Source organism: Cynara cardunculus, unplaced genomic scaffold, assembly GCF_001531365.2.
Source record: "Cynara cardunculus var. scolymus isolate 2C unplaced genomic scaffold, CcrdV1 Un_Scaffold_1432, whole genome shotgun sequence".
Taxonomy (NCBI): domain Eukaryota; kingdom Viridiplantae; phylum Streptophyta; class Magnoliopsida; order Asterales; family Asteraceae; genus Cynara; species Cynara cardunculus.
In genome coordinates, this window is record NW_020200765.1 from 16,247 (window position 1) to 40,520 (window position 24,274).

The 24,274-nt window shown below is 34.2% G+C and overlaps 1 protein-coding gene across 7 annotated transcripts; it reads left to right on the top strand.

Moving 5' to 3' along the window:
- The first annotated feature begins 311 nt into the window (after positions 1 to 311).
- LOC112502440 (multiple RNA-binding domain-containing protein 1) lies at positions 312 to 15,039 on the top strand. Of its 7 annotated transcripts, none has more exons than XM_025106342.1 (18): positions 312 to 470; positions 998 to 1,092; positions 2,762 to 2,802; positions 2,918 to 2,983; positions 5,770 to 5,877; positions 6,011 to 6,125; positions 6,704 to 7,425; positions 7,618 to 7,749; positions 8,253 to 8,342; positions 8,521 to 8,635; positions 10,020 to 10,343; positions 10,438 to 10,502; positions 11,734 to 11,908; positions 12,305 to 12,409; positions 12,489 to 12,590; positions 12,784 to 12,957; positions 13,655 to 13,786; positions 14,591 to 15,039. In XM_025106342.1, coding segments are annotated over exons 4-18 (2,496 nt in total). In that variant the 5' UTR covers positions 312 to 470; positions 998 to 1,092; positions 2,762 to 2,802; positions 2,918 to 2,981; the 3' UTR covers positions 14,726 to 15,039. The 7 variants fall into 7 exon arrangements, 6 of the variants coding, with proteins under 6 accessions (XP_024962110.1, XP_024962111.1, XP_024962112.1 ...); XM_025106343.1 differs by having other exon boundaries at positions 2,766 to 2,802; XM_025106344.1 differs by lacking the exon at positions 2,762 to 2,802 and having other exon boundaries at positions 14,591 to 14,753; positions 14,898 to 15,039.
- Positions 15,040 to 24,274: the final 9,235 nt, after the last annotated feature.

A 24,274-nucleotide genomic window follows, 5' to 3' on the forward strand; every position in this document is an offset into this window, starting at 1 on the left:
TGACCGATATATCGGCTATATCGATGATATATCAGTCCAAAATAACGATTAACATAATATTTTTTAGAATTATATATAATATACATTAATTAAAATTTAAAAATATAGTTTCAAAATTAAAACATCACATCATCTGAAGTCGGCAACAGCCCGGGGCGACGGCCCAAGGGGTGACGGCCGCAGCATGAAGCCCATCAAAATTTGAAAGCCCAATGTATATATGTATATGTAGGTTCAGTTTTCATTTTGGGCCTAAAATAAGTACGTCCATCTTCTCGCCTCTTGCAGTCTCGCTCTCTGCCTGACTCTCGCCTCTCGCAGTCTCGCTCTCGCATGTGGCTGCCCTCTCTCGTCTGCGGCTACCCTCTCTGGCTCTCTCGTCTGCGGCTGGCCGGCTGCCTGCCTGCATCTCTCGTCGGCCGTCGCTCTCTGCGAGTCTGCGGCTCTGCCTCTCGCTACAGACTTGTGAGGTTAGCTGTAGCCTGTAGGGACTTAAATAACTTACTAACTTAGGGTTTACTTATTTACTTTACTAATTTTATTTTTTAAGTTTCTAATTTAGTTGTGAAATTGCAAAACCTAATAATGAACARAACTACAGAAGCTGTGAAATTGCAAAACCTAATAATGAACAGAACTACAAAACCTAATTACTTATTTACTTACTGTGAAATTAGAAACAAATGACAACCATTTCTCGAGTATAATGTTAATGATTTAGATTGTTATTTGAAGATTTGATAATTTTGTTTAGATTAGGGTTATTTTGTTTAATTGTTTAGTTTAGGTTAGGGTCATTTAACTTATCTTGTTTAGTTTAGGTTTACCCAAATGTTAAAACTTTAATCATTATATAGCAAGAGCCAAAACCATAAAAACTTGTTTCTTGTCGACAATAGGTTCATTATGCATTTCATGGTAAGTTGTGTATGTTATCAAACTTATCTATACCCTGGTAGTAAGATTGATATTCCTTATTTCTTTAATCCCARCCTAGGTACGGGAAAAGAGGTAGAGGAAAGTAATTTGCTGCAGAAACTATCAGAAGCTTGCATTGTTGATTTCTCTTAGATTGACTCTTCAACTGCACAAGTAAGTTTTTTTGTTCATGGGTTTCAACTGAAGTTTTGCTGTTCATGGCATAAGTTCTATACTTCTTATGTTTGTTTAAAGTTAAATGAATACTATTGTTATTAATTGATCTAGTTGTTCATCGAATCAATCAAACCTATCTTTGGAGTTTTAGTTCTTCATTCTGTGATTAATATTCAAGTTATCATCCACCGCTTTTTGTTCTAATCCCATTAGTTTTTTATGTATATTAACACAATTTCAGTAGCTATAATATAGTTGAACAAACCTATAAATGTAGATTTCCCTCACTTGAATGTGCAGTAGCTAATTCACTTGACTGGTCTCCCTAAACTTTGCAACTTTACATATGAAACTCATGATTGTCATTGGTCAAGACCCTAAATATTATTATATGAAACACATGATGGACTAATGGAGTCATGCAATAGCTAATTTCATAGGCAAATACCTTAAGTACTAAAAAACACTAATGTGTCTCTCGGTCTATGAAGGAAAAAGCTAGACAATTGTAAATTACCGCACTTGGATGTTTTTAATTGGGCATCATTTGGACTTTTCGCCATGGGCATAAAAAATCTTAGGGCCGGCCCTGTCTAAAGTGTTCAAAAACGAGCTAATCGTAAGCAATAGGTTCGGCATCCGAGAAAAGAAGCCAAACCGTGACTTCGTGAGAAGTCTGAAGTTGTGAGAAGTCTGAAGTCGTGATTCGTGAAGTGAACTAGGTGTCTGTGAAGTGTGAAGTCGTAACTCGTAAAGATGAAAAGAAAGGAAGAAGACCGTTGGAAGGCAGACTATTAATTTCAGACCTAATAATATATGTTACCAAGGCCAAAAAACTAAGCCCATGAAATAACAAAAGCCCAAATAATTGAACCCTAAAAAATCGATATATCGGTCCGATATATACATCAAAATATCGGGAAAATTTGGAAAATATCGGGGACGATATTTTGATCGATATTTATGCAGCGATCTTTTGCCTAGGTCCGATATCCGATATATCGCGATATTAACAGCATAGATACCAAGAGGATGATACTCGTAGATTATGTATTTCCTCCCTTTGCTGCTGCACTGTAAAACCAACCAAGTTTATGCGGTTTAATTATAAGTTTAGTGGCAGCACTTAGCGAACTATGATGTTTTTCAGTTTTGAAAGAAGAAACCATAATGTTTACCATTCTAACAAAGAAACTATGTTGTTTTGCAACTCCTGTGATGATTGCTTTTTTGGCTTTGTTTATTGATTATTGATTGTGATGAGTCAATTTTGAGAAATGTAATGCATGGCTATATTTGAAGGCTGATGTTGAGGGAACTAATTCCTTTTTGAAGGCAATGATATTCTACTTGAGATTGTGTCAACATGGAAGTAGTCAGTTAGGATTTTGCTAAATTGTATATTTCTGCAAAAAATTGATCGTTTAAGTAGCTTGTCCAAGTTTTAGGATGAGTTGCAGTCTGTACATTTGGTTGGCTACGATTCATCTGGTTGGAGGTTCTCTTATAACAATACCCTAAATATTTGTGTTATTATCTGTAAAAATAGGAGTATAGGACCATGGTAATGCTGGTAACAAATGAAAGATAGGATCTCATATGCCTATAGAATATAGCTACTATTATAGTGGTTGCTACATCATTATATCTGATGCCTAATAAATAGACAGGTCCTTTTAAAAATTTGACTCTCCCACACACTCATGGGTATGTATATATATCACCATTAGTTCTCTTCTTGGATTCTCTTTTTATTTTCTTACATTATTTAAGACTGGAAGCAATATTTTATGTGTTAACATTACATTCTTTTTCTTTGCAGGTCATTCATTATCAGACAGTCAAGCATTACTTAGCTTTGTATAGTTTCTATTCCATCAGCAATTATGTGAGTATATGCTTAATTCCTTGTAATTCTCTTTACTCCGAAGATTAGTTAGAAGTGTTTTTACTGTGTAGAGCAAGTATTTTTTGTGATTATTAAAAGCAAGATTGCGCTAATATATTACGCTAGCATGCTATTAGTAAAAACCTAGATGCAAGGAATATTGCCACATATTGTAACAGAAATAACCTAATTTTGTATTCAAATCTTTTGAGCTGTTTTCTGCTATTTCAATGTCTGTATGCTTTTCTATACTATATTAGAAAGCATTTGACAAAAACTCTTAAAAACCATTTCTATACTACCATATAAAACAAATTTATCAAAAGTCTTAAAAACAATTTTTAATGCACAAAGTACTATACATTTATGCACAAAGTCTTAAAAGTCTTAAAAACAACTCATAATGCATTAAGTACTACCACTTTATACGTTCAGTCTTAGAATCTCTTAATCTACAATTAAAATAACATATAATACAAGTTACCAATGCACATTTATTACTTTTTCTTTTTATGTTTCCAATATACTTTTGACACATTTCACTCATGTCTTCATCCTTTCATACATCTATGTCTTCTTCCCATCCCCCAAGGTGAGATTCAAAATTAAATTCACCATGAATTATTAAAAGTTCTCTCATTCATCTCTCATTCAATTGTTCTAGAACTCTCGGTCTCGTTCTCGATCTCTTGATTTTTTTGCTCTTGGTGTACATCGAACACATTTGTGGAGTCATTTAAATGTGTTGGATTTTAAATTTATTGGATTTTAAATTGTCATACAATTTTTTTCTTCAGTAGACTGTAATTAGAACCACAAGACCAGTGAAACTTCAAAATCGTTAAATCTTCTCTAATAAAACCAGTGAAACTTCAAAATCGTTAAAATTTACGGCTCCCGCCGCATTGCGCGGGTACACAACTAGTTTTATATTATAAAGCATTTGACAAAAACTCTTAAAAACCATTTTTTATGCATGAAGTGCTGTATATTGATGCATATTACTTAAAATTCAAAATTACAAGAAAATTACGCATAAGTACAACTTATTAAAGCTCCATGTTTGAATTCGTGTGACTAACAGCGGATAAACATAATCAAATTGAGGATAAACATCTCATTTTAAAATCTAAAAATCTAAAATATAATTAGGATAATTATCGAGGTATAACAAAATAATTAATTATTATTTTAAAAAGAAAATTATATTATTAAACCAAATATAAATTACTTCGTTATTGAATCTAAATTAAATTATAATAAAAAAATTGAAATAAAAAATTATACAAAAAATTGGAATTTTAAATAGTTAATTTGATACTAATATCGATATATATTTGTCAATTTTTTATGATATCTTCAAGTTTATATTTTATTCAAAAATAAAAACATCTTCGCTTTTTCAAAATCACATAAGACCATACTATAACATCGACTAAGATAATGAATAAAATGAAATATTAAAATCAAGATGTATCTCGCATTGTGCGAGTACCCTTCTAGTTACTTGTAAATATAACAGGCTGGGGCAGAAAAGATGTGAATTCATACCAAACCATACCAAAAGAAACGCACTTGGTATATGAGTATATCCCACTAGAAAGGAGGATGCGAATTCATACTGTGTTGTGCAAATTCCGTACATATGCTTTCAAAACGCACTCTAAAACGAAAACCTGGTTATGTATTGGAGAACTGGACAACAAACCAACCATGCTTAAGTTGATACCATCATTCTCATCGTTCCTTAACTTCTCTGTGAAAATACATCAAAGGTGCAGCCATGTCATATATTATTAAGTCCATTCTCTGCTTAATTGCTGAAGAGACTACGTACTAAAATGTGTTCAAATTCAGTTTGCAACTTTCACCATGCATATGCTTTCTTCCCAAGTCACTTAACATTAAGGTGCTACTCTACATAATTTCTGATTTCACCCTGAACTTACAATGTGACTAGAATTGAGTTCTGCTGCATATGTTGGGACTTCAGTATTCAGTTTTATAGTTATGTTCAAAGTGGCCTTGTTATTCATGTATATTCAGACCATTTCCGAAAATTTGGAGAGACTGGCTAGTAAGTGGTGGCTTGAATCCTTGATGACCCATGGCAAAATATGGGAAACTAATCTCATTGTTTTGACAGTAGAAACTTGCAAAGATCTTGCTTCATAAGATCAACAAAATACACATGATTTTGTCCACCGTTTTCTGTATACATTCAAATCAGTGACTTATAGTTCCATAATAACTTCATAGCTCCGAATATTAATTTTTGATGTATCTCCTAGCCCCTAGGCATTGCTTTCCTTTTCCATCAACTTTTGGAAGAAGTTTTCAGTTCCTCTTTTCTTTCCTACGTCATGTTCAGGAAAAAATTCTATTATCACGACAAAATTGACTTCTGAAAGTTCTTCATTAGTACTTCCATATAAAGGATATGTTGCTGCACTCTACTTCTTAGATCTTCTTTCTATTTATTTGTAGCAATTATCATTTCCTCTGTTCCATCATGAGTCTCCAGTTTGAAAGTCAAACAGTCTGTATTCAAAATATGTATCTATGTATTATTATTAGAAAATTGTAATCACACAAAACCATATGAAAAGAGCACAAATTTGAATTCTTAAAAATATTTACGAAATTGGTATGGAATTTAATTTGAGAAGTGCTCTTTGATGTTCCAAATAGAAAGGACATTATGATGGAAATGAGTGGGTAAGATGAAGTCACAGGATATGATTTGTTCTCTTGTTTCTCCATCTTAATAAGATTCGTTTGTGAAGGTCTCGGATATGTGTCAAAAATTTGCCAAAGCATGCAACAGAGGAACGCCTTCGAGATTATTTCTCTCAGAAAGGAGAAGTGACTGATGCCAAGCTCATGCGGACCAGGTATCTCACTTAATAGTTTTCAGTTACAAACATGTTGAACATTAAACATGTTTTTTTTCCCAATACATTTGACTCTCTGGCTCTTGTAAGTTCCCACAGTATTAAATAACTATTGAAGTTAATATTCTTCCAGAGATGGTAAGAGCAGACAATTCGGCTTTGTTGGATTCCGGAGTGAGAAAGAAGCTGCAGAAGCTCTCAAATTCTTCAATGGTTCTTTCATGGATACTTATAGGATTACTTGTGAGGTGGGTGATTGGCTTGACAATTCATGTTCTTGTCTTCGCATTTCTTCAGTCATATTTAGTAACTAAAACAAAAGTTTGTTACTTATTTCCCCCTTCATTGAGGTTGATAAAGTACAAGTTTCTTTTCTTTGCATTTAATCCAACTAATAGATATATGTGCTTTCTTGGTCTTCAATAATTTTTTGTGATTCTTGAATAATGATCAATCATAATTAACATGCTTTCGAAAAGCAGTTGAAGAACTATTTATATATTGTCTAGATTGATTCATACCATGATCAATGTTAGCACGTCATGCAGGATTGTTGCTGCAGTTCCGGCTGTTATGTGCTTGACACCCACAATTTATAACAGAACAGAAGTTATTTAAATTGGGTGATGTGCTCGTATGTTATTCAATAATGTACTGGATGCACAATTCTTAAAAACACGTTCATCTGAAAGAGATGCTTACGTCCAGCATGTAATAACACTAGAGACCACTTTATGCTTTTATTGATGCTAATTCGTTCTGCCCATTTATTTGGTGATCATAGCTGCAAAGAGCTTAATCAAAATAAGTATATTTCTATGTTCAGATTGCTCGCAAGGTTGGGGATCCAGAAATGTCACGTCCATGGAGCCGGTATTCTCTGAAGAACCAAGAGAAGTCTGTTGAGAAAAAGGAATCTGTTAGTTCTGTAAGGTCAAGTGGCAAAGTTACGGCTGAGGTGAAAAATGACACCGAGAATGGTGACCTTCAGTTTCAGGAGTTCCTTCAGGTCATGCAACCCCGTACAAAATCGAAGTTATGGTCGAATGATCTTCTGGAAGCCGCCCCTTCTGGGGACCAAGGAAAAGATAGTAAAGCGGAAGGCAAAAAGCAGTTGCATTCAAAATCTGCCAAGTTGGATGAAATCAATGATAGACCAGATGGGGTTTCAGATGATCGAGTTGCTGAGAGGGCAAGTAGTGTGGAGCATGATAAAGCTGTCTCAGATATGGATTACTTTAGAAGCCGGGTAAAGAAAGATTGGTCAGATACAGATAGTGATGATGATGTGAATGGGGATGTAGAGGAGGTTGAGAATGATGATGACAATCTCAATAAAAGAATCAACAATCCTGGTATTCAAAAAGGCCAGGGAAAGGGGCAACTTGATTTTCCTAAAACAGATGCTGAAGAGACTGTGGATGATGGGTCAACTGAAAAACTTGGTGACATGGATCATGTGGATGAACCATCATCAAGTTTAGAAGATGAAGATGATGTCCTACAAACTGGTCGTCTTTTTGTTCGTAATCTGCCATATACTGCTACGTATGTATCTTGTCTTTTTGTTTGTAATCTGCCACATACTGCTATGTATGTTTCTTGTCTGATTGAAATTGTGACAAAAAAATCCGCAGATCTTTGAGATCATATTTTCGTGCTGCTAAAATCCACTGACAACATTACCTAATTTTTTTGTCCTCTAGCTAATTCAGATCATGTTGATGCTTTGTTAAACAGGGAAGATGATCTACGAGAGCACTTCAGCAAGTTTGGCAGCGTATCTCAAGCCCATCTTGTGGTTGATAGAGATACAAAGCGATCAAAGGGGATTGCTTACATTCTCTATGCACTCCCAGAATCTGCAGCTAGGTTTTTCATATTTCTCTGCCCCAGTTTTCTATTTTTAAAGTTTGCACTTCTTATTCCAAAAGCATGTGACTGTGCTTAGATGGTATGATTATAAGCTTCCAATGCCATAGTTTACGATGTCACACATTATTTGAAAATTTCTAACTTGGTTATTTTATGTTGATAATGAGGCTTCTAACTGAGACCTGTATAAAAAACAAAACCAGCTGTAACTTGGACATTTTCTCTGCGGTCTTGCAATGTGTATGTGCAGTCTTGTTAGAAATTCGATAGCAAGAGACAACATGTGTCTATCTTCAAATTGTTATACACTGATAGCAAGTACCTGTCTATTTTTCTTTGTACATGTCATAGTCCTGCTAACTCCTAATGCTATGAAAGTTGCATAAGCAAGAGTTTTACAATAAGTTTTCATTGCAATTAAATTGAATTCATTTAATTGTGTTCACCATGCTTGAATTTTGGTTTTGTTAGTGTTGTGATTTTATAGTTGATTTGTACAGGGCACTAGAAGATCTGGACAATTCTATCTTTCAAGGAAGACTACTGCACATTATGCCAGCAAAGCAGAAAATTATTCCTGTGAAAAAAGAGTAAGCATCATTATAGCATCTTTTTTTTATTGTTCTTTACCAAGCTCATGTAATGAATTTTTTACATCCGTTCTACCGTCAAGGTTGAATGCTTGGTAAGGGGTTGTAGATCTGGAATGCTTATCTTGCAGCCTTTGTGAAAATTTTAACAAATTATATCATATTTTTTTTGGATCAGTGATTCCGCCAATCATTCAAAGACATTTAAGCAACAGAGAGAGGAAAAGAGGAAGAAATCTGAAATTAGTGGAGATACAAGAGCATGGAACAGTTTATTCATGAGACCAGATACTGTATGACCCAGATTTTTCTTGATCTTCTTTGAAGCTTAATTTCCCTACTGCTGTTTTACAATTTCTGGTGTCTTAAGAAAACATGATGTTGGTGATTGCTGTCTACTAAATCTCCGTGATGTCAACTGCTATGTCATTGAGAATTTTTTATATGAATTGTTCTTTTAGCATGTTAAATTAATAACTATTGGTAAGTTGCTTATTTTTTGTTCTAATTTTGCTAGAAATGATGTCAATCATTTTTATAACTATTACTATGCATATGCTCGTCTTAATACCTTTTGACTTTTTGATCAACTATTTGAGGCTATTTGAAATTGAGTTAGTGTTATCCTGTTAGAAGGCCAGCATTAATCCCTCACGTTTTTTCTTTAGTACGCTTTTTATGAAATGAGCTCCGAAATTGTGCTTTGCCGCCTTGACTTTTCTAATGGTGCAGTGGAGAAAAGGTAAGGACCATTTGTGCTAGGGCACAAGGTGTCACCATGGCACACCAAAGATTCCCTTTTAGTTCATTCTAATAGCTACCATTGCAACATCATTTTTAACCCCAGAATGGCATCCAAGCCTTGCTTTTAACTTCCAGCTGGTGCTCTAACCTTGGCAGCAACTTGTAGTTGGCATGCCAATTGAAAAGTTAAGGATTAGTAATCTTTTCATTTGACCTGCTAAAGGTTATTCCATTTTATGATTCCAAATCAGGTGTTTCAGTGCCTCTTCTCTGCTTTGGGATCTATCTTCCATGTTCTACTTTGTCATAGAATACGCTCATTTCCAAATCAGAATAGGTGGACAGGTTCGGAGTGACGTATTCTTCAGTTTGTGATTATAAGTTTTACCATTTGTTTTTGTGGAACTTAAATTACATTTCTGAAGAATACATGTATATTTTTATTCTTTGCGATGCAATTTTCTTTTTTTGCTGGTGCTTTGCTGGTAACACATGCTGTGACTATTTGATTGTTGGGATATATTCTAAGACTCTAGGGGGTTTGAGTGATGTGCTAGTCCAATAAGAGCACTATCATGCTTACTCTTCTTTTTGGTTTATAGGCGGTTAAGTAGAATAGGCACTCCTTGATATGTTCTGTTTGAATTCTTTCTTGGGCGATCAAATGCTAAGTGCTAATATTTTCTATATGGCAAGTGATATAATTCATTTATTACATGGTTTATTCATATGTATAAAAGCTATCTAAAAGTTCAACATGTTTCTCATGTTATCATATCCTTCAAATTTTATTTTCTGAAAATGCTACATCACTTGTCATGCTTCATGTCATATCTGTTTGCTGCATCCATCGGCATTGATGTTTGTTGATTACCACATTCTTATAAGAGTACTACGAAGTTGTCTGATTTTGGTAACTTGTTTTTGTCACAGGTTGTCGAAAACATTGCTAGGGAATTTGGTACAAGTAAAAGTGAACTACTTGATCGTGAAGCCTCCGATGTAGCTGTACGTATTGCATTGGCAGAAACTCAAGTGATTGCAAAGACAAAAAAGGCTCTTGTAAATGCTGGTATTAACGTAGCTTCGTTAGAGAATTTTGCCAGTCAAAAAACAGAGGGTGTTAAAAGAAGCAACCATGTTATACTGGTTAAGAATCTGCCCTATGGTTCTTCTGAAAGTGAATTGGCTAGCATGTTTGGAAAATTTGGGAGTATTGACAAAGTTATTCTCCCTTCAACCAAAACTCTGGGCTTGGTATGTTATTTGGGCTTCAGTATATATTCACAATATGCTAGAATGAGCTATTGCCTTTTGAAGTTACTCATTAGTTGATGTTATAAACCATCAGGTGGTTTTTCTTGAACCTGGTGACGCTCGTGCAGCATTTAAAGGTTTAGCGTACAAGCGGTACAAGTAAGTTCATGCTTATTAACAATTGGACCAACTGCTTTTTATTATACATTGTTGGAGCAACCGCTGATTGAAAGGTCATGAAACTGTACTCTTGCAGTATGTGGTCTGTTTCCATGATTCAAATCCATAAGGAGTAACCTTACCAGGCTAACTCTCATTATTACTTGCGGCATAAAGTTACTTGGCTCTATCGGGCTTTATCATCTATTCTATGTATGAAGTGCATGTTTTTTTTCCTTCAAGAAGCAATCTCTACTTTCTCCATTCTCTTGTCTGTTTCAGCTTGATATTTCTTCTGTTTCATATTTGCGTTTGAGGTAATTTGGATTTTAGTAGGAGGTTAAAAATCTTGATATTTGAGCAGTCAAATGTCTTTTTATGTTCACAAGCCTTGTGACAAAGGCCATATTGAGCAATACTCCCTCCAGCCCAAAAAAGTTTAAATTTGCAAATATTATTTATTCCATAAAAGAGGCTTGTTTTTTATAAATATTTTGAAGATTAAATAAATACTGTTTTTTTCCGTATTTCAATCATGTGTGATGTTTTCTTTAAACGTCTGTTAGATTTGCTTGTGGACTCTTTTCTCATAATGGTGTATGATGGTCTGCTAAGTGCTAGGCATCATTCGTTTTTCATATTTTGAGCGACCACCTAACCTTGCTCTACATTTTCTTAGCAATCTTTTTATCATGTTTGTACACTACTCATTCATACCTTGTCTATTTTATCGGTTGTATTATATGTTATGCATGTAGTTGCCATCTTTGTCTCTTTTAGTACAATAGTGATCTGATAAATAATTAGTTGTAGAAAGAATACTACCTCCGTTCCAGAATAAGTGTCCACTTCCAAAAATAGATGGTTATAATTTAGTAACTCTACCCTTAATTATGATGCACAAATACTTAGAAGTTGAGGAGATGGAGAGAGAGAGAGAGAAGGTTTGCATCACCCTCTATCATTAAGAGTAAAAGTGCCATTTAGTTAATTAAAAAGTGTAATAATACATATTTCTTAACTGTGTTTTTCTTATTGTGGACATTTATATTGGGAAGGAGGGAGTACCAAACGCAATCCTTCTTTTATTTGTCTCATCATATGTGTCATGTATTTCACTGCTTTATGCATCATGATTTTTTCTACCTTCGCATTTACTCCAGCACTGTCTGCATATTAGAGCTATTATATCCATTAATAAAATTATATTTTATTTTTTTATAATATTCAGAGATGCTCCACTTTATTTGGAGTGGGCCCCTGCTGACATCCTTAGTCAAGATCCAACGGCTGTTGCTGATGAAAATGAAACTTCAATTGTGGGGGAACACGAAAGCAAGCGAGCATTACTAGAGCAACAATTGGAAGGAACAGCCATTGCTGATATTGATACAGAACGAGTTGAGGTCTGTCCATGTCTTGCTTTCTGTAGATTATGTCAGAAGCTTTGCAACCATTTGATAGGACATAAAACGAGTTATGTTGATTAAATACAACCAAAAACTAACAATACCATAGATTCCTAAAGAAATATATGAATTTCCCTACCTTCTAATCGTTGCCCTACCCTCTATTTATAGTACATTATGTGGAATCCTGCTATAATAAGGAATCTATTGAAATATTTAAAATACTAATTCAGTTGGATATGATAACAATTATCCTTTACTTTCTTCATATGTTTTCTGGTTCTTATTATCATTCAACCCAAAAATAAGTGGTTCAGGAGAAAAAATTTCTTCGTACTTTGATGTAATCTGTGTTGTCTTTAACATTATGTTCTCTTCTCTTGATTTTATCAGTCACGGTCGCTTTTTGTCAAGAATCTGAACTTTAGAACCACCGATGAGATTTTGCGGAAACATTTTGTTGAGCACATTAAGGAAGGAAAACTCCGTAGCGTCAGGGTATTTATTTCTTTCAGCCCTCTACACACCTGCCTTAAGCACATTGCTCTACATTGCTTATCTCCCTGTCTTCTTGCAGATAAAGAAGCACTTGAAAAATGGGAAAAACGTCTCGATGGGTTTTGGATTTTTGGAGTTTGATTCTGTGGATACCGCGATACATATTTGCAGGGATTTACAGGTATGACATATTATATGGTATTCTTCATGTTTGCTCACACCCTTGCACAAGTTGAAGGTCTTCACAGGAATAGTCGCTCTACGTTTTGTGGTAGAGGTCGGGTCTGCGTATACCCCCAACCCTTCTTTCGAGTGGGATTTTATTGGTCGGTTTGGTGATTGGATGAGCCTGATGTTAACATACTCTGCTTCAGGGAACAGTTTTGGATGGACATGCTCTCATATTACAATTATGTCACGTTAAGAATGATGAGAGAGTGAAAGAGAAGGTGGACAAGGATCAAAGTTCAACAAAGTTAATTGTGAGAAATGTAGCTTTTGAGGCTACGGAGAAAGAGTTGCGGCAATTGTTTAGTCCATTTGGTCAGGTAAACATGACTAGACTACACAATAATCTTATACCTGTTTGCACTTTCGAAATATATTTTATTAAACTGTAGGTGAGAATCTAGGAACTTATTTGAGATCTACAAATTAAGAAGAATCCACCTTAAAAACTTCAGAGCCTGTAAGTTAGCTTGTGGAAGAATAATCTGTGATTAGGTGTTTTGAACCTTAAAGTTATCAAGAACACTGAAGATATTGGGCCTTGAGAGCTTAAAGATGCATTGTTATATGAGGTAGAAAACATGTAAGCGTTCGTTATACAAAATTTATTTTGGAAATTACCATTTTATAAAAAATCTGTAGGTGATTAAATGCATTGAATCTTTTAATAAAATAATTAATGTCATAATCTCCAAAATAAAGAAACTCTTGGAGTTGAATGTAATTTATTGGAGATTTTAATTTTGGTTCTCTATTTTGGAGAAATTACAAAGAAGCTGTTTGGAGATGCTCTTAAATAACTTTCTTAAGTGCAAGAAAAAAGCCACATACCAGCTTTCATAAAGCCAAGGAGTCTTCTGCACCATGGTTGCACTTTAAGCACTAGCTATCCTTCCACTGTTGTCACTTGAAACATGTTATATGTTTTGTTGTGTGATCTTGTCAAAAGCTTCGACATTTGTAAGCTACAACGAGCTTTCCTTAAATAGGTTCTTAAACATTTCTATGTATTTCCAGATAAAGAGTTTAAGGCTTCCAACAAGGTTCGGGAAGCATAGAGGTTTCGCTTTTGTCGAGTTTGTAACCAAGCAAGAGACAAAGAATGCCCTTCAAGCTCTATCAAACACTCATTTATACGGGCGCCATCTGGTATGCTACTTCACCTCTAATGAGAATTTTATGCTTCCTTCATGCCCTTAAATGCAACATTCGAAAGTTTTCATGTTTAAGTTTACGTATTTGTTCTTTATCATTATTCTGTAAAATGGGTATGACACCAACCTCTGAGCCCCCCAGCATACCGGTCTCACAGCCATTATGGGGAGGTAAACCGTGTGTCCCTTGGTCACGTGGTTGGTCCCTTGGGTCACGTGGTTGGTGGCTGGAGTCAAACCCGAGATAGGGTGCACACCTTCTTACCTGCTAGGATAAAGCTATTATTAATACAAACAGATTAAGCGTAACGGCTTGACTCCAATAGATTCTTAATGAAGTGTTTGGTACGTAGGACAGGTCACGACATGACAGAACAAAAACTTGTCCATATTTGGTGTGACAATTAGACTGAGACTGGACAGGACTGAGTGGGTGGGACAAAAATGCATTTTTTCGATCCCATCAAAATAGGTGCAAGTGTAATAAAAATAGGGAGATGGACAAGCTTTGTAAATTACTAAACTACCCATGTGAAATTAAAACCCTAAAACCTTCCAGACTTCTTTCGCCTGCCTACCTCACTTTCGCCCAACCAGTCCTATCTTGTCCAGCTCGCATACCAAACACACCTTAGACGGCATTTGTGTCGAAGAATATTTTAGATATACAATTAAAAGTTGACACCATCTTCTTAAACTACATGTCAGGTTTAACGTTACAACTTGTATTGAACAGATGAGTGGCTAAAACAAGTCCGAGGCTATAATCGCATGCCCAACTGACCAAATTTACTTGCAGGTGTTGGAGAGAGCCAAGGAAGGAGAGAGTTTGGAAGAGTTACGGGCTCGAACCGCTGCCCAATTTGTGGACGAGAGTACTAGTTTTCAGAACCCAACAAAACTTTCTCTAAAGAGGAAGCAACTTGATATCTAGGAAAGGATCAAGATGGAAACAAGGAAAGGTTGGTGCTTAGATACTAATACTATGCTCTTAGTAGCCAAGTTCAGTTTTGTAGAATGCTACATTGGAAATTAGGATCATTTTTGCATCTTTTTTTTTGGTGTTATTTTGTATTTCTTTCTTTATATACGTCGTCTAAATGTAGGCATGTCTTGAACTGTGTGTGCGGAGGAGTCTGGATTGCGCTATACGACCATCCAACGTTCTATGAACTTTGTATAAACATGTGGTAGCACTTAATTGGGTGTTTTATTACAATTTTTTGAAGTTGGACTTAATTTTCTTTTTAACTAGCAACTAAAAAGACCAAAATGCCTTGTTATTAAAATAGAATATTTTTGAACATGAGTTAACATAAGGGACTATTTGTAATGAATTACAAACCACGCTGTCATTATAGAGATACACAAACGATATAATAACTGATTTTGGACCGGTAAGGTTTGAAGACCGGTCTAAAACAGGACCAGTTAGAAAAGACCTGGCTCAAGGACCGCTTATAGACGGAAGCTCATTTTGGTAAGGCCTGAAGACCAGTCTAAATTGATTTTGGACGGGTAAAGGTTTGAAGGTCAGTTTTACACTTTTTATTGTAACTCTTTTTCTCATATGATCTTTCTCCTCTCTCTCTCCCTCTCTCTCTCTCTCTATATATATATATATACACTATATTATAAAACATTTAACAAAAACTAGTAAAAACTGTTTTTTAGGCATGAATTACTGCTTATTGATGCTTATTACTTAAAATTTAATATTACAAGTAAATTAGAGTTTCTGACAAAAATAACCCACCAAGTTTTTTAAAATTACATTTTGACCCTAAAATTCTAAAATTTAAAAGTTTAAAATTTTAACTATTTGGTGTGAACAGGGACTTTATTGTGCAAAAAAAAAAAAAAATTTACCATGATTTTTTTTATTAACCTGGATATCCAATCCGCTATGCGAGCCGACTAATCTCAGGGTGACTACCTGCTTTGCAGATAGTCCGGAGTCACTGCATTTGAACCTCTGTGGTCACAATGGGATTTTTATTCCTACTTGGATTTGAACCTGGGACCTCCTGGTACTTTTGATCTTTGGAGCCAAACTCAAACCAATCAGACACCACCCTTGTGGTTATCTGACCATGATTTTTTTTTGATTAACATGGATATCCAATTCGCTATGTGAGCCGACTAATCTCAGGGCGACTACCTACTTTGCAGATAGTCCGGAGTCACCACATTTGAACCTCTGTGGCCACAAGGAGATTTTTATTCCTACTTAGATTTGAACCTGAGACCTCCTGGTACTTTTGATCTTTGGAGCCAAGCTCAAACCAATCAGACACCACCCTTGTGGTTATCTGACCATGATTTGACATGGCCTGACCGACGCTTGCATACTCGTGACCACCCTTACGTACCATAGGGTGCATGATGCGTAAGGGCCGCACCCTATGGTCCAATTTTTTTTCTTTTTCAGTATTTTTCTCTTTCCTAATACAAAACACTATTCAATTTTGTTTTTTTTCCTCCTCAACCTCACTATATAAATAATTCAAATTTTATATTACCAATAATTTAATCTCCATTACCTTAATACAATCTTCATTACCTTAATACGATCACCATTACCGATATTTAATTGTCTACATCATGATAAGTTTACTTAACTTAATTTTAATATAATCTCATTTTTACAACAATCTTGTATATGTTGTTTTATAACCTCTTATCTTATATCTATCAGGGGGATTATTATGAAACATTTGTTAATATAAAATCAAGTATTGAAATTTTAAATACAATTTTGAGAGCATTGTGGAGGTCGGGAAACCGACTAGAAATGTTTAGAAATATTTTTTTTCGGTCATTGGCTGGATATTCGGTCAATACATCAAGATCTAATGCTCGTTCATTTGATGTTACAAATACAGGTGCCACCACTAGAGCAAGACCGTAAAGAGACATTGTATTTCAATGTAAGAGGACACCTTTTATGTTTTGGGCGAGAAGAATTTTGTCTCGTTACTGGTATGAAATTTGGTCCGAACAAGCCTTCGTTACTAGAGATAACAAAGCCGTCCTTTTTAGACCTTGATGGAAAATCGTCCGGTACGCAGGAGTGATCTTACCCGAGTTTTTGAACACCAAAAATTCGGAACAATAACAGATATTGGATGCCATACGTCTATGTCTTTTGCTTTTGGTTTCCAGTGGATTTATCAGTCAACAAACGAATCATATGTAAAACATCCTTTACCCATAACTCGAAATATTTTCAAAAGTGTATAGAAAAATTATTGCGAATTACCTAGAAGTGAGAAGAGGATTGATGCCTATCCATGTTAAGGAACTTGGTGACCACTAGGGAGTTGTTGACCGAAGCTATCGTAACTGTAATTAGGGGTGTTAAAGCAGACCGTTTTTGGCGATTTGAGCAGTCCAACGGTCCGGTCTGAAAATAGTCAAACCGCTTGGTATGGTCTGGTCTGGTCTGGTCTGCGGTTTGAACGTTCTTTTGAGCGGTTTGGACCTAACCGACCGCCAAAAGTATACATGTATTAACTATATTTAGTTTTTATGTTGTAGGCTTAACATTTATGGACCAATTAAAAAATGTTCATCCAAGACATTATGTTTTTAGTTTTCATTTATCAATTAATCACGTCATCTAAATTCAATAAATTTCTGAAATCTGTCAAAAGTCAAATCCAAAATTCTAAATCGTTCATTGACTTTACTAAATGTTTGTCTGAAACTCCAACTATTGTTGGTGGACTTGCAATTTTTTTCAATTTTAGAAATAGATGTTTCTTTTATAACTTGGTATACTATTTTTTAATAATGTTATACTTTCATTTTAAATATAAATGTTATGTTTTTTTTAGTTTAAACCCATAAGAAGCGCAAACCGCCTAAACCGGTCAGACCATACCGTCTTTTTGTGATTTGGCTTGACAGTTTTTGGGCACTTGCTGGCAAACTGCTCGGTTTGAAAATTTTCCTAAACCATCGTTACAGTTTGGTTTGTGGTTTGAGGGTTAAACCGTCCAAAACGGACCGTAAACACCTCTAACGGTAACAGTCGTAAAGTAGTAAAAATATCTCGTTGAGTAAGTTTTTTTTATTAAGCTGGATATCCAACCCATTATGCGAGCCGATTAATCCCAGGGTGATCACCTGCTTTGTAGATAGCCCGGAGTCACCGCATTTGAACCTCCGTGGCCACAAGAAGATTTTTATTTCTTCTTAAATTTGAACCTAGACCTTCTGACTTTTGACGTTTGGAGCCAAACTCAAACCAACCAAACACCATCCTTGTAAATCTCTCTCTTTACTATGTGTTGTAGGTGTTTCTTGAACCCAACAACCCAATGAAAACTCTAAAAATACCAACAACAGAACCCAATCAATATAAAGTATAAGAATTCTACTCACGTTATTCTTTCTTATTCAATCATCTGAATACACAAGTAAACACCTAACTTCATTAAAAATAGTATGATAATTGAAGGATATTTTGGTCTTTTTACTTATTTTTATTAAAAAAAAATCAAATTTGAAAAAAATATATTAGTATTTAATCACCAAACACACCATTAATGACTTGTTCATTACGTCAACAAGCATTATTTGTTTTATCCCTTCAATTTTAAACAATTGTCAGAAATAGAAGAATTGGATACATGATTATTGTAGTTGTTGTCATCTATACTATATTATAGAATATTTAATAAATAAAAAATTAAAAACCATTTTTATGTATGAATTATTACTATATATTGATGTATATTATATAAATTTTAAGATTACATGTAAATTATCTATAAGTACAACTTATTAAAGCTCTATGTTTGAATTCGTGTAACTAACTGCTGATAGACATAACCAAATAAAGGATAAACATCTCATTTTAAAATATAAAAATCTAAAATATAATTAGGATAATTATCGAGTTCTAACAAAATAATTAATTATTATCCTTATAAAAAACTTATATTATTAAACAAAATATAAATTACTTCGTTATTGAACATAAATTAAATTAAAATAAAAAAAATGAATTAAAAAATTACACAAAAAATAGAAATTTTAAATATTAAATTTGATACTAATATCGATATATTTTTGTCAAATTTTTATGGCATCTTCAAATTTATATTTTTATTCAAAAATAAAAACATCATCAGTTTTTCAATCTATATTATATTATAAAGCATTTGACAAAACTCTTAAAAACCATTTTTTATGCATGAACTACTATATATAGATGCATATTATTTAAAATTCAAGATTACAAGTAATTTACACATAAATACAACTTAGTAAAACTTCATGTCTAAATTCGTGTAACTAACTGCCGATAGACATAACCAAATAAAGGATAAACATCTCATTTTAAAATATAAATAATCTAAAATATAATTAGATTAATTATCGATTTGTAACAAAATAATTAATTATTATCTTTATAAGAAAATTATATCATTAAATAAATTATAAATTACTTCGTTATTGAACCTAAATTAAATTATAATAAAAAAATTGAATTGAAAAATTACACAAAAAATAGGATTTTAAATAGCTAATTTGGTAATAATATCGATATATTTTTGTCAAATTTGAAATTTTTATGACATCTTCAAATTTATATTTTATTCAAAAATAAAAACATCATCGCTTTTTTCTAAATCACATAAGACTATACTATAACATCCACTGAGATAAAAAATAAAATAAAATATTAAAATCAAGATATATCTCGCTGCATTGCACAAGTAACCTTTTAGTCCTTAAAAATGAAAACTGTGGGTTAGTTTAATTTAACTTGTTGTATATAAATATATATACTTCAAAAAAAATACATAGACTTGCAAGTTCTAAATTTTCTTGTGCTCGAGTGTTGGGTTGCACACGTGTTCGGTTGGTTGGATGAAGGGATTTGAACAACTCAATTGCAATGTTTGTGATTTGAAAAGTTTCAACCCAACCTAAATCGTCAACCGTGCGGATTGAAACTTTGATATATCATTTTGCAATTTAGCTAAGTGATTGTGTTCAAACAAAGTAAAATCAAAATAAAAATATACAAATAAGGCTGACAGAATTAAAAGACATTAAGATTATGCAAAATAAGAAAATAAAATTACGGTTGAAATTGTGATATAATTATGAACTAAACTAATTATTGATTGCTCTAATGTCTAATGTACATATATTAATTAAAAACTTAACAAACATAATAAAATTCACCATATATTTAGAGCGTTTTCAACAAATTCTTCGAAATGAAAAAAAATATAAATTTTGGTGATATTCTTCAAAACTTTATTTAAAATGAATGAAATAGCAGAGGTATGTTAAAATTCTCTTAAGTTTGAAAAAATCCCTAAAAATGATTGCTTAGGGGAAAAGAAATTAGTTTTTATTATTCTATCAATAAAATAATCAATGAAATTAAATGTTTAGGAATGAGAAATAGTATTTTATTAGATGTATTGAATATTTAGTAATATAATTAACATTGGAATTTCTAAAATTAAGAAACTGCTAGAGTTGAATTAACTTTTTAGGAATTTTTTTAAAACATTTGTTGGACATGCTCTTATGTATTTATACGCATGTTTTAGCATACGTTTACTCAAGGACGATTGGTGAGCATGTTGAAATGATGAGGTTTCTAGCCTAATGTAACAGGCCAACAAAAACCAAATCCCAAAATACATGACATATCATAGTTCCGAAATATACTAACAGATCAGTTGTATCTATACATATCAGGATATTAAGAACTGATCTAACAAAAACTAGTCCAACAGCCAATTACATCTTTCCTTTGTCTTTATCTTCCAACCTAAGCTGACATGCATAAATTCTTTTGAAAACCATTGAGGGTTAGACCGAAAGGTCTAATGAGTGATTTCCCTCGTGTTTAAACCTGTCATAAATAAAATGTTACTGATCTCAATGTTAGAACTAGCTCGGATGTCCTGCCACCTATCGCGGTTATCTCGTCGACTATTGCGGATGACCCGCCACCTATCGCGATTATCCCGTCAACTATCGTGGATGACCCGCCACCTATCGCGGTTATCTCGCCAATTATCACGGATTCCCCGCCACCTATCGTTGTTATTCCGCCAACTATTGTGGATGCCCCGCCACCTATCACGGTTATTCCGCCAATTATAGAGCTTTAAACGATAAACAAGTTCATTGGACAAAGCTTGGGCGATGAACCTTCTCATTAGGCAAAGTATTGGACGATGAACTCCCTCATCGGACAAGGATTGGGTGGTGAGTACTCAATCCGACCAAGGCCTGGGCGAAGAGTACTCAATTCGGCCAAGGCTTGAGCGATGAAAAGAGTATTCGAGAAAAGGCTTGGGCGACGAGCTACCAATCCGCTCAAAGCCTGAAAGATAAAAGCTTAAAGGTACAAGCTTTGGGCGATGACCAAGTCTCATTGGATAAAGTGTTGGGCAGTGGAGAATATCAACCGACCTAATATATCGTCACTTATCGTAATGACTCGACATGTTATTTTGAATCCAAATACATCACATAATTTCATGTATCAAAGTAAATCATGTATGGCGTAATCATACGTATGTTACAAGAGCTTTGTAAACACTTACCTCGTCCGATATCAACCGAAATTTCACCGAACCTCTATTCGGGTCTACGTGAAAACACGACGTATAACTATGTCAAACATCCTCTCAAAACTCACACAAAGATGCTCTCCCTGAAGATTTTACCAAACCAAGTTATATATGCATATTTAGAGGAAAGGAGGTGTGAGGGGTGCATGGGTTTGCACTCAACCTCCTCCCTCCATGTGAAAGTTTCACCAAAACTAAAATCCAAAGGATGCTATTGGACGAAAAACTTTAAATCACAAGTAGATGACCACAACTTCACCTATGGTCCCTTATCTTATATCAACTATAAGATTTTACCCCTGAACTTTCCATCATTGTTTACTTTGAAACCCGGTCAATAAATTTAAAACCAAACATTACAACATCCTTTCCTTAGAAGAATTCCATCTCGAAATTCCCCTAGGTAAACAAATGAAGATATTTTACTCTCATCTCAGACTCGAGTTCCCAGGTGGATCTACAAGAATTTATAGGTAACAGTTTATAAAAAGGGGGAATGAATACAAACACATTTAAAAATTATATATTGATAAATAAGATCAATATAAATTTTACAGATTATTTGCAGAAGAGATATGATACAGAACCTATCTAAACAATCTAAGATACACATAAAATACAGATAACAATAAGAAAAGATTTGCTACAAGAAAATAAGATAAGAAGAAATGTGTTCTTCACTTGTTAAAGTGGGTATTTCTCTTTAGACAGAAAGTAGAGAGAGAAATAACTTCTTGGGTAAGTTCTTAGTGAGGAAGATGATAATTGAGAGTAGAACCACCCAACTATTTATACTCATCGCATTAAATGCAATTCAGAAGCTACGAGGCACGTGGCAAGCTTTAAGAGGAAAGCTTGTCATTTGCTACAATATATAGTCCTTTTGGATGTATATGAGCAGTCCTTTTTCATAAAGTTGGTAAGCATGTTTAGAGTCAAAATAGTGGCTCCATACTGTACCATACTTAGAAAGGTATGGGTTTGTCCTTCGTGTGTAAAGTATAAGACAAAAATAGTCTTGTTGGACAAGATTTATTTGATCGCTGAACACTGGAATGATGCTGAAAGGTCTCTGAACGAATTATAATACATGTTCAACGATAACTGAACAGATTCAGTGATGATCGCTTAAACTGAATACAAAGATAATACATTTTGATAGATAAAAGGGATCATCATCAAATAATTGTGAGAGAGGATCAACAATCTCCCCMTATTTGATGATGAAAAGGCAACATAAAGAAAATTGCTTAAGTTATATCAGTAAGAAAAAGGTTCTTGTAATATACTTGTCCCTTTTAACTGTTTTTGGATTTTTTTTCAATGATACAGTTTACTTATGAAAATTTACTTAAATCGTAAAGGATTACAAGTTCAAGTATAAACTGACATAATAATGATAATGAAACTGAAAGCATATTCACTAACTAGAAAGTTGTCAATGAATATAAGAGTACTGGAACTCATAGATATGTGTCCCTATTACTCTTTTCAGAGATCTTTTTCAGTGAACATGTGATTTTATTGAATATTAAATATTGGAAAATATTGCAAGTCTTTCATCATTATTGATAGACCTATTACATACAGGTTATACACTGAAAGTATTGAAAAGAAAGTAGAGGTTACAAGACAGAAAGAACGTCTAAACTAAGTCGCTGAAGTTGATATAACCAGGTACATCTTCTCTGAGCTTCTTGCGTCTCAGCATATCATTTCTAATCTTGCGTTCCTTCACTTCACCATAGGTCAATCCAAGCCATAGGATACTCCAAATGATCTATCGGACATAGGTGGAACTCGTATACTCGTTGGAACCTGTAGTCACCATCATAGTCGATGAATATGAGTCCAAACTCAAGCTTCACATGCACAGTGTTGGGTATGTAAGGACCATTCACTGGCAGTATCAGGTTCAACTTTGAGAGATCTGGATTCTTTCGATCCTTTAAGATTTCATTCAAGGAGAATTTAGTCTCGTGTTCGTTCCTATGGGATGGTCCATCTTCAAGATCTGAAAGGTGTTTCCTTTTGGAAAGAGGCTTCTCTGGCAAAGAAGAAACTTGAACAATCTTAGACACCTTCTTGAATAACTCGTTCAGGATGTCTTCAATTATCGGCTTACACTTTGAGTTTGATCGTTGAATATCCTGTTGAATCTCCTAGCCATTCATCAAAGCCATATTGTCTGAAGTAAGAAAGGTACTTGGTGACAACATATTGGTTCTCTTTGAAGATGACCAAAGAAATGAGGAGTCCACCATCCTTCATCTGTACGCTAATGGTGACGTTTGAGATCTTGTGGGGCTTATTCTTTTCTTGATCCTTTCTTTGCACCACTTTCCTGATAAGTGTTAATTTATTAACCTTATTACATCATTTTCTTAACCATTTTCCTGATAAGTGTTAATCTCCTAGCCATTCATCAAAGCTATGGAATGTTTATGCTCAGATTTTTTCATTTATTAGAACTTTGAGTCTTTTAATTTATCATTTTCTGTTGTTTGGGGACAAACAACAATTCAAGTTTGGGGGTGTGATAAGTGTTAATTTATTAACCTTATTACATCATTTTCTTAACCATTTTCATTTGTTTTATTTGCCCATTAGTGTCCTAATTGAGTCTTTTTATGTCTTTTTATGTCTTTTTCATATATTAGTAGTAATATAGTATACCTAATGTTAATTCCCGGTTTTTGCAGGTTTTTGAGCATTTTTGGGCTCAGTCCTGCAGCAGTCCTACAGGACCAGGAGTGGCAAGGTCCTATAGGACCTGTCCGAGAGCTGGAAAACTACTTGGGTCGTGGATTTTTGGGCTGATCCAGTAGGGAGGCGTGGTCAACAGCCTTGGGCTTGGTCAAAGCCCA